Consider the following 17,335-nt stretch of genomic DNA (forward strand, 5'->3'; position numbering starts at 1 on the left):
AAACGATGATATACAAAAATAAAAAACACACGTTGACACTGCTCAGTCAATGGTTACATGAGCGATATAGTGGTATGTTCCACTCCCCATCAAACAGAATCCAAAATCAGTGGATCCGTCCATCGCATTTAGTGTGTTATTTTATCTGATTCATATACGAGTTTGAAATTCCCGAGTCATTCTCAGTGAAATGGATGAAAGCTGGGATGGCTGTTTGAGCAAGACCACTGCGGACTCCGACAGCAACTGGGCCAGTACTCCCCCTGGAACAGCCTCGGTGTTGACGATGGGCTACCTTAAAGGTTACACTACATCATCATAATTGTCTTCCAGTTTAAACAAAAAAGTCCGACCCTATTAACTGATACTGATCAGTAGCAGAAAACCAAAACAAACAGAAGGAGCACATCAGTTCACAGAATAATAGTAACACGTTCTCGTGAAATAAAATTCCCTATTTTTTATGGTGTGCACTGGTAAACACACATAGGAAAGAGATGTAAGCGATACGCGTGCGCAATCTGTTCATAACACCCCCCTCTTTCCTGTCCACTCACTATCACTTACGACTCAAAACAGACACACGCGCAGACAACAAAGTAGGCAATAACCCAGACATGAAATATTTAACCTGAGGTTTCTTCGTGATTTTTAAACATTGGATGTTATTGCTACATACCCCCAATGACTCTTCCTCTCCTTCTCCAAGTGCATCTTCCCCTTCATCTCCCATTTTCAGGGCTTACAAGCAGAAAGACGACCGCTGCGAATGACAATAAAATTCAGCTGAGCGCCAGCAATTTTAGCTGCAATGTGCAGAGATGTTGTTGAACTGCACTTTCATTGTTTCATTGCCGAGTTCAAAGATTATGAATGTGTTTAGTAATATTGACTTGTATAAAATATGGGGATTAGAACACTTGGAATCTTGACATTTAATTTCCGCCAGAAATACATCAAACAGAATGAAACCAAAAGGCAAACATACCGAAAAGGTTTAGTAGTTTTTTTACGTCTTAACAAAAGAATACTTCAAAGCTGCATCAATAAATGGTGCTTGGTCGTAACGTGGTTGAATACGACAGAAGAATTCTACTTCGCACTGTATGGTGTAGCTGTTGATGCATACTAACAAAATCTTAAATGTTTCATAGGGTTATCAGTCATCAGTCCCGTAGTGTAGAATTACAGTATTAGTGGCGTGCTGTCTGACTCAATTAAGTTGATTACATATTTAAGTGTAACGTTGTGAATTCATATGAAACGGAATAGGAACATGAGGTTCTGTGTTGCGAAGGTGAATAGTCTACATCGGTTTATTGGAAGAATTCTAAGAAAGTGAAACTTATTTATAGAGCAGACAGCGTACGGGACATCTGTACTACCCATTCTTGCGTACCGCTCGAGTGTTTGGGACTAAAGTAAGACATCGAAGCAATTCCAACTCATGCTGCTAGGTTTGTTACAGGTCAGTTCTTAACACGCGAGTGTTACACAAATGCTTCGTGAGCTCATATGGGAGTCTCTGGAGAGAAGAGACATTGCTTTGGCGAAATACTGCGGAAAATTTTTTGAGAACCGGCATTTGCAAAAGACTATAGAATGTTTTTACAGCCACCAATGTACATCTCGCGTAAAGACCGCTAAGCGAGGTTAGAGAACTTACCGCTAATTTGGAAGGTACAGACAGTTGCTAATCTTCTGCTCCATTTGCGAGTGGAACAGGGAAAGCAAAGACCAGCAGAGTAGCAGTGGTACAGGAAGAAAAAGAGGCCAGTAAATATGTGATCTCAAACGTAAACCTTAAAAGTTATGAGCACTTGTTCCGGAGATGAGAATTTTTCCACAGCAGTGAAGATAAATGATCCTACGGTATTATCATTCTTAAGGTTTGCATTTTAGAGCCCATATTTACTAACATTTTTTCTTGTTTTCCTCCATACTGGTACCTCCCAAAGTTTGTCGATTGATTTCTGGTTCACACTGCATAAAACCGAAAGGTGCTGTGTAAATTATTCTCTAAAGCACCCACTTCTGAATTTCAAAATATTATATTTTTGACTTTGTGTTCTTCTTTATGTATATATGCAACTCTTGCTGTTATATCAATCTGTTTCCGGTAATGGTCTTTCACAGAAACTGGTAGCACATTACAGAATAAATTAAACAACAGCTTACGAGTTATATAATGTCATTTCAAAATTTTGTCAGAGCTATCGAGCTCCATCATCAGGAATGTATGATCTTCATAGATTTTTGAATTCATGTTTGAAAAAATAGCCACGATCAATAAAGTTATATCGTTTTGCATTCACCAGTGGGAGTCTATACTTCGTAATAGAGCTACGGCCGCTTTGGTGGTCAAGTCATTAGCGTGACAGGCTATTAATGCGGAGATTTCAGGATCGATTCTTAGCCTCCTGATTCTAAATGAGAAGCTGTTGTGCGGAAAAAAATAATGACATTGACACGCAACTTACAACATAAATGTTAAATCGAAATGACTGCTTATCGTATGTGAAAAAGTTTTTGTATGAGGTCTACCAAAAGAGTAGAAAAAACTATACATTTTAAAGGTGGGTTCATACCTGAGCAACTATCCGTGCGCACAAGATGCATGCCGTCGTTGCCCAAAGCGACAAGAAGGCGCATGCAGTGGTACAAAGTCAAACATGCCCTTCGATACGTGTTGAAGAAGAGTAGTGATTCTGGGGCCCTTTATGTGCCGAGCACTCCTGCTTCCTTTACCTGCCGCTGTGATTCACAAATAGTTTGTGTGGAACAGAGCAAATAAAAGAAGGCTGAAATGTCTAGCAGAAATGTGCGTCCATAAAGCACTTTCTAATTTGCAAATTGAATCAGAAACCCAACATATAATGTCCTGTATTTCTTCATTGGTTGCCAACCAGTCGTTGTGTGTTTCAGACTCATGTACTGAAGAAACTGCTCCCCTCTGTGCTTCATAAATTTCATCTCCCAACGCATCTGACTTAGCCAGCGGATCGAGTTCATCATAAGAAAATGTTCAGTAATTTCGCGTCCTAGAATGAAATTCTCACCCTACAGAGGAGTGTGCGCTGATCTGAAAATTCCGAGCAGATTAAACTGTGTGCCGGATCGAGATTCGAACTCGGATTCAAATGGTCCAAATGGCTCTGAGCACTATGGGACTTAACTTCTGAGGTCATCAGTCCCCTAGAACTTAGAACTACTTAAACCTAACTAACCTAAGGACATCACACACATCCACGCCCGAGGCAGGATTCGGACCTGCGACCGTAGCGGCCGCGTGGTTCTAGACTGTAGTGCCTAGAACCGCTCGGCCACTCTGGCCGGCGCCTCTCCTCCCCCTTTCGGCCAAATTTTAGCACTGAAAATGTCATCCACCAGGACTCGAATCGGCTTAGCACTGAGCCATGTGTCACCACACAGGCGTGCGATAGCGACGTCGACTACGGAGGTGGGTATCTACACTGGGGAAAAAAAAAAGAAACTGATACACCTGCCTAATATCGTGTAAGGCCCTCGCAAGCACGCAGAAGTGCCGCAACACGACGTGGCATGGATTCGACTAATGTCTGAAGTAGTGCTGGAGGGAACCGACACCATGAATCCTACAGGGCTGTCCATAAATTCGTAAGAGTACGAGAGGGTGGAAATCTCTTCTGAAGAGCACGTTGCAAGGCTTCCCAGATATGCTGAATAATGTCCGTCCATGGCTAGGGAATTTTGTGGTTAGCGGAAGTGTCTCAGGTCGTTTATCGTCTAGTAAATCAGAAGATCAAACAAATTGCAAAACGATTTAGAAACGATATCAGTATGGTGAGGAAATTAGCAATTGACCCTAAATAATGGAAAGTGGAGATCACCCACATGAGTGCTAAAAGGAATCCGTTAAGCTTCGGTTACACGATAAATCAATCAAATCGAAAGGTCGTATTAAGTAAATGCCTATGTATTACAATTAGGAACAACTTAAATTGCAAAGAACACATAGAAAACATCATATTGAAGGCGAACAAAAGACTGCGTTTTATTGGCAGAATACTTAGAAGACGTAACAGACTTACTATTCCTGCCTTATTTCGAGGTGCTGCTGCCCCGTGTGGGATCCCTACCAGATAGAGTTGACGGAATACATCGAGAAGGTTCAAAGAAGAGCAGCAGCTTTTGGTATTACCGGAAAATAGGGGAGAGTGTCACGGATACGGATACAGAGTTGGGGGTTCACATTATTAATAAAAAGGCGTTTCTCGTTGCGGCGGGATCTTCTAACGAAATTTCAATCAACAACTAGCTCCTTCGAGCGCGAAAATATTTTATTGACGCCGACCTAAACAGGGAGAAATGATCATCACAGTAAAAAGAGGAAATCAGATCTCCCACGGTAAGATATAGGTGTTGTTTTGTCCTTGCTCAGTTCGAGAGTGAAATGATAGAGTATTATTGTGAACGTGTTTCGATGAAACCTCTGCCATGCACTTAAGTGTGATATGCAGAGTATGATTGTAGATGTAGATGTACTTCAAGGAGAATGAATGTGGACAAAAAGAAAAAAATCTAGCTCCCGGAAAGTGAATGAAGATCAAACATATGGCACTGGAAGAGAAAAACAAAACTGTCTTCCATATAAATATTTCATTGTGTAGTAAATCGTTAATTTGTTATTTCAGTGTCTTTTTGGGACACTTTTGTTTTGACATGCTTGGAAGCCATTCCGCAATGCCGCCGCAGCGAAAGTGTAAATACAGATATTCAGCAATACGATCAAATGAAATACAAAACCTGAAAAACAGCGTGGCTATCCATTCTCTTCTCGTAACAAAAGATCTCGTGACATCTCTGATCTGTTACACTTGTCACAAAATAAGCCGAAAGCTCTGCATTTATCTTTAGCTTTAAGGCAAGTTCTTTCCAGATATCGAATGCACATTGTTAAGACGCCTAGGAGACGCAGGTACAAAACCCACAGAGCTTTGTAACAGGATCTATAAGTACTAGGGACGAAATTCAATTCAAAATCTGTGAAGCGTTTGCGGGTAAACCTTACACCTCGGCATAGTCACGTGACTTTCGGAGTAAATGGATACTGGTGCGAAAAGTTCTGCTCTGTGCGTCTGAGTGCTCACTTCAAAGATATTCCTACCCTATAGTTAAGAAACTACTGATACGTCTACACCTGCTAACTTTCCGTGTGCATTAGGTGCATGCTGCAGTTGGCAATAAGAGGCAAGGAGCCTCATGAACCAGTGCAGAGTCACTCATGGCTGAATTGTGTTTACGATCCAACGTGTGCCTGCTCAGTCTCCCTCTTACAGAAGGGAAACAAGCACTGAGTGATTACAATTACAGTGCAACTACTCACTGAGGGCTAGAATAGGCTGTAACTATCGTACGGCAGGGAAACTTGATAGATATGCTAATGTATTAATCCGGAACCGATTTTCGCTGACAAAAAATAGTTCCAATTCTGGCCACCAGGTGCAAATCTAGCGCTGTACAGCATCTCGGAGAGCTCTCCGGTGCTCATGTTGAACAAACAGCACAAGCGGCAGTTAACAACAAAATCGACATTACGCCTTTCTCATTTGTTTGACCTTCCCTGCCTATGTCGTTTCTAATCCATTAATATGTAAACATTTCTATACGTCTTTCCTACATTCGCAGCGCTAGACCTGCACCTCGTGGCCAAAATTTGAAGTATCTGTTTTCCAGAGTAAATCGGTTCCGCATTGACGCATTAGAATATCCACAAAGTTTCGCTGTCATACGATAATTACAGTCCACATTGGATCTCTGTGAGTATCTGTACTTTAATTATAACCACCTGGTATAGCAACCGTGTGCTTGTCCACAGTTCTGTCCGTCTGGGACTTTCTTTCACTATGTCTCACTGTTAAAAGATTCATTTGTTTGCATTCATTCAAATTTGTCTTTGCTTTAGCATTTTGGCCGCGTTGTCTAACGGGGAACACGTGGAATTAGAACTGTATTATTGAGCATTTTTTTCTGAATGGTTAATTCTTTGGGTTAACACTATTATAGTGCATTTCATATTTTCTAGCTGGTTAATTCCGTCGATTATAAGGACAGAATAAGGAAATAACTGTCCACTGTTTCTCAAAAATAAGAACAACCTGGAACCAGCAATGGCAAACCTAAACAAAATAAAAAATCTTCATTCGTTCATCCGATGAATACGTACTGCAGAAGAAGAGTGATTCTGGTGATCTCGATGTGTTGAAGATGTCCTGGTTCCTTTGGCTCTGAGTACTATGGGACTTAACATCTGAAGTCATCAGTCCCCTAGACTTAGAACTACATAAACCTAACTAACCTAAGGACATCACACACATCCATGCCCGAGGCGGGATTCGAACCTGCGACCGTAGCAGCAGCGCGGTTCCGGATTGAAGCGCCTAGAACCTCTCGGCCACAACGGCCGGCCCTGGTTCCTTTACGAGCCGCTTAGATCCATAAACAATTTGCGTGGACAAGAGAAAATAAAAGAACACTGAAAACTCTAGCCAAAATGCATATCCATCAAGTACTTTTTTGATTTACAAAGGGAATCGGAAACACATCTAATGTCTCATTCCTCTTCATTAGTCACAAGAGTTTCCCTGTATTTTGCAGACTCGTCTACTGCAACAACTGCTTCCCTCTGGGGTTCACAAATTTCAGCTCCCGAGAGGTCTAATAAATTAACGAAGCAAATTCATCAAAGCATCAAAAAAATGTGCAGACGTTTTAGAGAGTTTGTAATGCTCAGTCTACGAGCTCTCCAAGTGGAACAAAAATATGTATTCATGATATAAACTGAAGGACGTTAAAAGAATGTTGATTTAAGGACGATATAAATAAAACACATGTACTTGGATACTTTTGAACTGTTCATTATACACTGAAGCGCCAAAGAAACTGGTATAAGCATGCGTATTCAAATACAGAGATATGTAAACAGGCAGAATACGGCGCTGCGGTCGGCAACGCCTATACAAGACAAGTGTCTGGTGCAGTTGTTAGATTGGTTACTGCTGATACAATGGCAGGTTATCAAGATTTAAATGAGTTTGAACGTAGTTTATAGTCGCCGCACGAGTGACGGGATACAGCATCTCCGAGGTATCGTTGAAGCGAAGATTTTCCCGTACGAGCATTTCACGAGTGTACCGTGAATATCAGGAACCCGGCATAACATCAAATCTCCTACATTGCTGCTGCCGGAAAAACATCCTGGAGGAACGGGACCAACGGTGACTGAAGAGAATCGTTCAGCGTGACAGGAGTGCAACGCATCCGCAACCTGCTGCAGATTTCAATAATGGGCCATCAACAAGTGTCAGCTTGCGAAACTGTCAGCGGAACATCCTCGATATGGGCTTTCGGAGCCAAAGGCCCACTCGTGTATCCTTAATGACTGTATGACAAAAAGCTTTACCCCTCGCCTGGTGCCGTCAACACCGACATTGGACTGTTGATGACTGGAAACATGTTGCCTCGTCGGACGAATCTCGTTTCAAATTGTATCGAGCGGATAGACGTGTACTGGTATGGAGAGAACCTCATGAATTCATGGACCCCGCTTGTCACCAGGGGACTTTTCAGCCTGATGGAGGATCTGTAATGGTGTGGGGCGTGTGCAGTTGAAGTGATATGGGACCCCTGACACGTCTAGACACGACTCTGACATGTGACACGTACGTAAGCATCCTATCCGATCACCTGCCTCCATTCATGTCCATTGTGCATTTCGACGGACTTGGGCAATTCCAGTAGGACAATGCGACACCCCCGTCCAGAATTGCTACAGAGTGACTCCAGAATCACTCTTCTGAGTTTAAACGCTACTCAGACTGTCTCCTAAATCGTTTATATAGATAACGAACAGCAGACCGCCAATAACAACAACCTTGGTGAACACCAGAGGTCACTTCTGTTTTACGCGATGACTTTCCGTCGGTTACTGGAACAGTGAACACACTGACAGGTAATCACGAATCCAGTCGCAAATTGAGACGCAATTGGATTACAAGCCGCTTGTGAGGTACAGTGTCAAAAGCCTTCTGGAAATCTAGAAATATGGAATCAGTTTGAAATCTCTTGTCAATAGCACACAACAAGTCGGGTGGAAATTCCTTGTCAATAGCACACAACACTGCGTATGAGTAAAGAGGTAGGTGTGTTTCACAAGAACGATGCTTTCTAAATCCGTAGTCACTGTGTGTCAATAGACCGTTCTCTTCGAGGTAATTCATAATGTTCGAACACAATATATGTTCCAACATTCTGCAGCATATCGACATTAATGATATGCGCCTGTAATTTACTGGATTACTCCAACTAGCTTTCTTGAATATTGGTATGAACTGTGCAACTTTTCAGTCTTTGGGTATGGATCTTTCGTTGAGTGAGCGGTCGTATGTGATTGTTAAGTATGGAGTTATTACATCAACATAGTCTGAAAGGAACCTAATTGGTATACAATCTGGACCGGAAGAGATGGTTTTATTAAGTGATTTAAGTTGCTTCACTACTCCGAGGACATCTACTTCTAAATTACTCATGTTAGCAGCTGTTCTTGATTCGAATTCTGGAATATTTACTTCGTCTTCTATGGTGAAGGGATTTCTGCTTTATGGGCACTGTCATCGATACTATTTTCCATTGCTGTCGTTCAGAGAAGGCATTAATTGTGTCTTGCCACTACCATACTTTCCATACGACCAGAATCTCTTTATATTTTCTGTCTGGTTTCGAGACAAAGTTTCATTGTAGAAACTATTGTAAGCGTCTCGCATTGAAGTCCACGTTAAATTTCGAGCTTCTGTAACAGATCTTAGGGATTTTGCGTTGTTTAAATTTGGCCTGCCTTTTTCGTTGTTTCTGCGACAGTGTTCTGACCTGTTTGGTGTACCATGTGCGATCAACTCGGACGTTTGTTAAATTATTTGGTATAAATCTCTCAATTGCTGTCGATACTTTTTCTTTGATTCAAGCCATATGTGAGCTACACTTACATTGTTTATTTGGAAGGAGTGGAGGTTGTCCCTCAGAAAGGCGTCAAGGGAATTATTATTATTATTATTTATTTTTTAAATAGGTATATCTTCCTTTTATTTTTGGAGGATTTGAGGGTTGTAGTATTCAGTCTCGCTACAGTAACCCAGTGTTCAAGCCCTGTATTCGTTCTTATGCTCGACATTAGCTCAGAATTATTTATTGCTATTTGTTGTAGTAAACGGTTGTGGAAACTAAGAATGAACTTAGGTAGAACTAAGTGCTTAAAGGAAAATGGCTGTGGTTATGTTGTGCATTTACTGAAGTTTTCCGAAGTGTAGTACAGAACTGCCAATGACGAATAACGGCGTTGCCGTCCCACAGGTCGACTTACGTCACCCAAGTTTACATTTTACCCAAGTATGGAATACACCGGCCTCAAATTATGGCTAATAAGCCGAAGTATGTGACAGATTAAGGAAGTGATAATAGTTCCCGCCGCTGTAGGCTGCCAGCTATACTCTAGACGGTGTAAGAAGTTCCCTGACAGCTCGCCAGCGCTGTTGGCAGGTTTTAACTGTGAATCGCTACTGGCTGTAGGGAAAAACAGTGGCCATCTGTAGAGCTGTGACAACACTAATGCGTGTCCATAGAGACGTTTACAATACAGCGTTATGTTAACGGTTGAGGTAGACATGCGAAGTTACTGCAGCAACTGTCAGGGATCAACTTATGGTGGCTGAAAAGTAGCAGTCGGTTGCACCATGCAGCGACCCTGACCCACACCTTACCAACCGTATACTATGCCACAGCTGGCTAAAAGGAAACATGGGCGTCCTTGGTTCATTCACCACCAAGTGTTCTACCTTAGGAAGCTATGAACATCCTTTCGCTCTTGTACAATGTAAAGTTGTTATGGCCAATGTCCAGCCTAGCTTTGTAGCGGTCGTTCACATGGAATTCAAGCCCATCGATCTTTTGAGCCCAGAGCAGGCCTGAGGTCCCATTACGCCGCAGCGGTGAGTGGAAGGTTGCTCTGAAACTCAAAAGCGGCGTGGCAACGTCTGACCAGACTATAGTGCCTACTAATGCACAGTCTTACCCGTCCAATACAATTAATAAATGGTTTGGACACACAAAAACCTATAGCATCTGACAGACACCTAGTGTGTTTTCACATGTATCCTCGCCGCCCCGCCTCGTTGCGTGCTCGCTCGACACTTCAATTGGTTCAAATGGCTGTGAGCACTATGGGAGTTAATTTCTGAGGTCATCAGTCCCCTAGAACTTAGAACTACTTAAACCTAACTAACCTAAGGACATCACACACATCCATGCCCGAGGCAGGATTCGAAACTGCGAGCGTAGCGGTCGCGCGGTTTCAGACTGTAGCGCCTAGAACCACTCGGCCACTTTAATCGTGCCATTTAACTGGACCTAATAGCCATCCCTTCTCAAAACGAAACTTTTTATGTTTCAGCCTCAGGTCACACTACCAGAGGCTAAAGACTATAAAAAAGAGGCGAGCAGTCGATCTCGGTATGCCAAAATGTTATCGTATTTCAGAATGAAACTGTATGTAAATTTTACACAGTTTTTTTGCTCCTGCGTGCGCCCTTTTCTTAGAAATGGCATATAACACGAATGATCGAGAAGATGAGCAAGAACATTACCTCTGACGTGCAGAGTGAACCGATAACAGTGCTCAGTGTTGCCATTCAACTACATCCGTACTACATAAATCGTGACACATCTTGTTCGGAAGTGCGTTTGCATTTTGAGGTGACAAGAGCAAACGGTCGTGCCTTTGAAACACGCTATGCAGTATTCAGTTGTATATAATTTTAATACCAAGATATCCTAAAACTGCTACCGTGAGACAGCTCGTATCTCAAACAATGTAGTTACAATTAAGTAACCAGTAATTTTTTGTGTCTTTGTAGACATCTGACAATGCCTAAAACTATTGAATGTAGTATGTTGGGTAAAATAATAATAATAATAATAATAAAAGAACGGTCCTGAAATGCTGGTAATATAGTAGTATACAAAACTTAAGAACGAAAGTCACTTTCACTTGATCAACAACTCGATAAAACTTGGAACATACGAGTACACAGAACTGCTACATAGTAAGTAACAGAGAGGAGTACACAGTGAGAAGAACAGACACTTTTATTGAAAACTATAACTGAATTGATGTCACCACGATTCATGGTAGTCCTCTGGACATTGCAGGAGGCGGGCAGTGTTTTCAGTACGGTATGTGCAACGTGCTCCCGTGGTGGCCATGAGATTGGTAAGGAGTTCCATTTCTCCACCAGCACGACTGGCAGCTGCTGGATGGTCGTTGACGTGCTGTGTGGGCCGTGCTGGCCCCGGTTTAGGCGTTGGTTTAAACCTTGGCTGTTACTCTGCTGTTATTGCCGTTATGGTGTGGTTCTTCCTCTTTCTACGTGTGGCAGCAGCAGTGTGTATCGATATTCACACCTTGTACTATGTTTGGTCTGGTGGTTTTAGTTTCTGGCTAGCCGGTGTGCGGCAGTCGGTCGGTTGGTGTGGATCGGCCAGGAAATCTCCATGCGGCGAAGTGGGCCGGGCCCGCTGGCGGTCTGTACGCAGTGTCGGAGTGTGTGGGAGCTGTTCCGACTGCTACGAGGTTCGTGGCTCACCGACCCAGGGCATCAAGGTTGAGTGGTGATGTAATTACCGAAGCCAGTCTGTTCACATTGTGCTATTGCTTTTCGTGGTTGGCTGTTGGGGGTATTCCCGTCACCGTCAGCAACAGTGAGTGTTCGAGTTGGCGAAAGTTTGGCCACCATCCGGGGGAGTTCAACTGTATTTTGGTTATTTGAAGACAAAGTGCACCAGCGGAATTTTCTGCCTTGTGGCCGTTAGCGTCCCAGTTACCTGCCCTGGCCGCTGAAATAATATTCAGGCAGTGTCCTTTTCTCCCCGTCTTGTCACTGTCCAACAAGTGTGTCTAGTTTTGACACCTTATGCATACTTGGTTGTGGTCGGCTACGCCTTTTATGTTTTGGCTTTGGAGTCCCTTGTATACCGGTCGGGTGGAAAGCAAGTCATCTTGTCGATGGGTCCGTTGACTGTCTCTTGGTTGGGTTGCCGGCGAATCGGATATAGTCGGGCCGACTACCTGTCTCCCCTAAGCGAACGTTAATATTTCAAGTGCAAACCGACCCCCGGAAACTTCTGAGCGCCGCTGGCTGTACTCCCTTTTCTTATTGGTGTTTGTGTATTTCAATGGCTGATAGCCGATGGTTTGAATGTGTATGCTTTCAGTTGGGTATTAAATAATGGGCCTTCAGCCATTTTAAAATTGAAAGTTCCTTACTTTTCGTCTTGCATTGTTTGGACCTTCAACCTCATTTAAAATATTTTTTGATAAAGGTTTGCGCTTTCTGCCTTGTAAAAATTTATTGTAGTTGTGTTCTGAATCATGGGCCTTCAGTCGTTTTAAAAATTAAGGAGGTTGTCCCCTTAAGGCATAAGATTGTGTGACATATCCAGTCGATATTTAAGCTCGGAAATTTGCTCTGTAATGTTTAGCAGCTGAATAATGTTATGTGTTCTAGTGTAACTGACAGCCGCTCATTTTTGGCCCCTCCCCACAATTCCAACTATCTGTTCTGTCCTGCGGATTTAACCAGGCGTTTCACTGGTAACAGAGCCTGGTTGCGATTGTGCTGGCCATTCTAGTTGCTGTCAGATTCACTGTTGTTTCTGTTTGTGTCTGGTGGTACCGTATTGCTTTGGCTGTGACTTGTTTCAGGTGCTTGTCAAAATGGCAGTCAGACAGTGTCCGGGGATCGGCTTGCTCCGGAATGACCACCTTGTCTACGAGTTGGCAATAAGGCGCCAGCCGACTGAAGGAAGTGTTCCGGAATTAGTAGCCCGTTTGCGCGCTGCCGTGCTGCAGCCGGTTGACGTCATGCCAGCGGTGGTCGGTGAGACAGGAGCGGCAATTCAGTTTTTGTTTGAGGCTATTAAAGGCCTTGAGGACACTATTTATCTTCCAGAGGGAACCCAACCTAGTGACAGTCAGCTGGCTGGGGTAGCCGATTTAAGTATGTTAGATTTGGGGATCATCACAAAAAATTAACCGTTGAGTTGGGAACTTTGGTGAGCGCATTACAGTTTAAGCTTACGTGTTTGGAGTTAGATGGGAGGAAGTTTCAATGTAGCTACTCGCACTATCAGCGAGAACCAGCCTGGGCGTGGCACTGATCCATCGACTGTCAAGGTAGATGCTGTGTTTGCCAAGTTGCCTAATCCTCTGACCTATTTCTTCCGAGATATTACTGAATTTGGTGTAGAGCGATTTCATCGGGTGGAGAACTTATTGTGGTTACCGGTTCGCCTAGAACAACACGCGGCCGCCTTTCGTGTTCCGCACCAAGTAATTCTGTCGTTGTTGTACCCGCTAGCTAGAGGCGAGTTGCAGAACCTCCTCTCGCGAGCCATGGCAGAAGAGTTTTCCTTGCAGCAAATAAGGGAGCTCGTAGTTAGGCAAAGGTTAACCACCGGGGTTCGGAAACAACTACAGTGTCGTTATATTTGGAAGTGCAGTGGGGTGAGGAGCAGTTACATCAGTGTGTCGATAGAGTCCAGACAGCCTCTATCGCCTTACTGATTGATTTACCTGAACAAGAATTAGTCCCAATCGTTCTTAAGGGAATGCTTCCGGTGGATAAGTCGGCGCTGATTCCGGACTATCTACATTAGTTAAAGTTATCAAAAGGGAACCCCGGCGTTGTTTCAGATGCAGCAGTACGGCTCATTTGGTACGCTCTTGTGTTCAGCCTCGTGCTGCTGGAGCCAATAGATGACCCCGGGTTGGCCCGCGGACTCGGGTTCGAAGTTTTACGCCTTGGCGCACTCGGGTGGGTGCTCCCTCATCACCCCTTTTGCCTTACGTTTCTTGTCGAGTAGGTGGCGAGTCCGTTTATGCTCTCTTTGATTCCGGTAGTTCCTTTTCATTATTAAGTTTTGAGTGGCTTTCGGAATTTGGGCATCTTACAAAACTTCGTTCGGCCCTTGTAACCTCCCCGTCAAAATATATAAATGAAAAGAATTGAATATAATTGCAAATAGTGCCAAATGTTAGCTTCCCACAGTAATAAAAGTCAATGATAATAAAAATGTGCAAAAATGTTAAGTCTCCACAAAATTAACGTTAAGATGAACCCGATAAATTTTATAAGGGCAAATGCGATATTTTTAATTACTGTTGAGCCATCTTCTTCAATTTCCTGAAAAATATGTACGCCTAAAGCGGTGTTGGAACTGTCGGTGGCAATGGAAAAATTTCTGGTAAGATCTGGGTGCGATAAAAGTGGTGCATTCAACAAAGCATGTTTCAGGTTCATAAATTCAGAATGTGCTTGCTTATCCCAGCACCAAATAGTGTTTTTACCTGTTAATTGGCATAATCTGGGTGTGTCTAAAGCAGAATGATGAATAAATTTACGAACAAAGTTAATTAAACCCAAAAAGCTGCGTAATTGTTTTTTTGTCGTAGGAACAGTAATGTCACGTAAAGCTTGACGTTTTTCCGGGTCAAGCGCAATGCCTTCTGCTGAAATTACATGTCCAAGAAATTTTATAGAAGTTTTGCCAAAGTGCGATTTACTGAGATTAACTGTGAGTCCTTGTGCACGAAAAGTTTGCAACAGTCGTTCTAAAATCACATTGTGTTCAGACCAGTTAGCTTCTGCAATAAGAATGTCATCTACGTACGTTGTAATTCTGTCTTTAAGTTCTGTCGGAAGTATTGTGTTCAAACCGCGAATAAAAGCTGCAGAAGAAATAGTTAAGCCGAATGGTAATTTGCAAAATTGATAACAGTCGCCAAAACAGAGAAATGCTGTGTACTTTCTACAGTTCGGATGGAGTTGAATTTGCCAAAATCCCGATTTTAGATCTAATGTAGAATAAATAGCAATACCGTGAAATTTCTGTAGAAGTTCCTCTAATGTCTGTGGACGATCTGTTTCATTAATAATTATGTCATTGCTGTGACGTGAATCAAGTACGAGGCGAAGTGAGCCATCCTTTTTCTTGACAATATGTAGCGGGTTTATGTACGGACTAACTGCCGGTTCAATAATTCCTTGGTCAAGCATATCCTGCAGTTCTTTCTTAACTTGTTCTCTATGGATATACGGAATAGGATAATGCTTTGCTTTAAATGTGTCGTGTTGTTTGACTTCAAATTCATACATAAAACCGGACATAGTACCAGGAATGTTGTCGAAACTGGAGCTTGCTGTAAAAGAATTTTGTGTAGTTGCGTGCGTTCGTCGTCTGTATTTACACTGCTTTGTTTAACTTTATCTGAAATCATCTGCATTACGTCGTAGTCAGCTTCGTCTGGAGTATTATAGTTATGTACGTACGTATCTGTGAACAATGTGGAATTACATCTACACTCCTGGAAATGGAAAAAAGAACACATTGACACCAGTGTGTCAGACCCACCATACTTGCTCCGGACACTGCGAGAGGGCTGTACAAGCAATGATCACACGCACGGCACAGTGGACACACCAGCAACCGCGGTGTTGGCTATCGAATGGCGCTAGCTGCGCAGCATTTGTGCACCGCCGCCGTCAGTGTCAGCCAGTTTGCCGTGGCATACGGAGCTCCATCGCAGTCTTTAACACTGGTAGCATGCCGCGACAGCGTGGACGTGAACCGTATGTGCAGTTGACGGACTTTGAGCGAGGGCGTATAGTGGGCATGCGGGAGGCCGGGTGGACGTACCGCCGAATTGCTCAACACGTGGGGCGTGAGGTCTCCACAGTACATCGATGTTGTCGCCAGTGGTCGGCGGAAGGTGCACGTGCCCGTCGACCTGGGACCGGACCGCAGCGACGCACGGATGCACGCCAAGACCGTAGGATCCTACGCATTGCCGTAGGGGACCGCACCGCCACTTCCCAGCAAATTAGGGACACTGTTGCTCCTGGGGTATCGGCGAGGACCATTCGCAACCGTCTCCATGGAGCTGGGCTACGGTCCCGCACACCGTTAGGCCGTCTTCCGCTCACGCCCCAACATCGTGCAGCCCGCCTCCAGTGGTGTCGCGACAGGCGTGAATGGAGGGACGAATGGAGACGTGTCGTCTTCAGCGATGAGAGTCGCTTCTGCCTTGGTGCCAATGATGGTCGTATGCGTGTTTGGCGCCGTGCAGGTGAGCGCCACAATCAGGACTGCATACGACCGAGGCACACAGGGCCAACACCCGGCATCATGGTGTGGGGAGCGATCTCCTACACTGGCCGTACACCACTGGTGATCGTCGAGGGGACACTGAATAGTGCACGGTACATCCAAACCGTCATCGAACCCATCGTTCTACCATTCCTAGACCGGCAAGGGAACTTGCTGTTCCAACAGGACAATGCACGTCCGCATGTATCCCGTGCCACCCAACGTGCTCTAGAAGGTGTAAGTCAACTACCCTGGCCAGCAAGATCTCCGGATCTGTCCCCCATTGAGCATGATTGGGACTGGATGAAGCGTCGTCTCACGCGGTCTGCACGTCCAGCACGAACGCTGGTCCAACTGAGGCGCCAGGTGGATATGGCATGGCAAGCCGTTCCACAGGACTACATCCAGCATCTCTACGATCGTCTCCATGGGAGAATAGCAGCCTGCATTGCTGCGAAAGGTGGATATACACTGTACTAGTGCCGACATTGTGCATGCTCTGTTGCCTGTGTCTATGTGCCTGTGGTTCTGTCAGTGTGATCATGTGATGTATCTGACCCCAGGAATGTGTCAATAAAGTTTCCCCTTCCTGGGACAATGAATTCACGGTGTTCTTATTTCAATTTCCAGGAGTGTATGTTATATGATGCGGAAATGACCACTGTGCGATTGTTTGTTCTTCCGCAGATAGTGAGTGCTGAAATTCTATAGCAAATTGTATATTTTCATCCTTCAACATTAAATAGGAATTCTGAAAATCGATAACTGCGTCGTGTTGTACCAGAAAATTCGTACCTAAAATAACGTCTGTTGTCAATAAAGGAACAATCCAAAAATTTGAGTGAAATGTATGACCTGCAATACAAAATGATAAATGTGTAATTTAACGTCTACTCCTTTACTCAATACTGCTCGTTCACTTTCATTTTGCCTAATGGTAATGTAGGATAGGTATTCTCTTTATTACACTCGTTGAAAGTTTCTTCATTTATTAGTGACATAGGTGATCCGGAATCGATTACTGCTGAAAATTTCGATGAACCAATTTCAATTTTGATGACAGGATGTGAAATGGATTTTTGCACAATTGGTCTTTCCTGCA

General features: G+C 43.7%; 1 protein-coding gene across 1 annotated transcript in view; it reads right to left on the bottom strand.

Moving 5' to 3' along the window:
* The window catches only part of LOC124619674 (radial spoke head 1 homolog), a 139,073-nt gene extending 138,340 nt beyond the window's left edge, over positions 1-733 (bottom strand). The window contains exon 1 of the mRNA XM_047146216.1: positions 680-733. Coding sequence (XP_047002172.1) covers positions 680-733 — 54 coding nt within the window. The remainder of the gene's footprint in view (positions 1-679) is intronic.
* Positions 734-17,335: the final 16,602 nt, after the last annotated feature.

The sequence above is a fragment of the Schistocerca americana genome, chromosome 6 (genome assembly GCF_021461395.2).
Source record: "Schistocerca americana isolate TAMUIC-IGC-003095 chromosome 6, iqSchAmer2.1, whole genome shotgun sequence".
Lineage (NCBI taxonomy): Eukaryota > Metazoa > Arthropoda > Insecta > Orthoptera > Acrididae > Schistocerca > Schistocerca americana.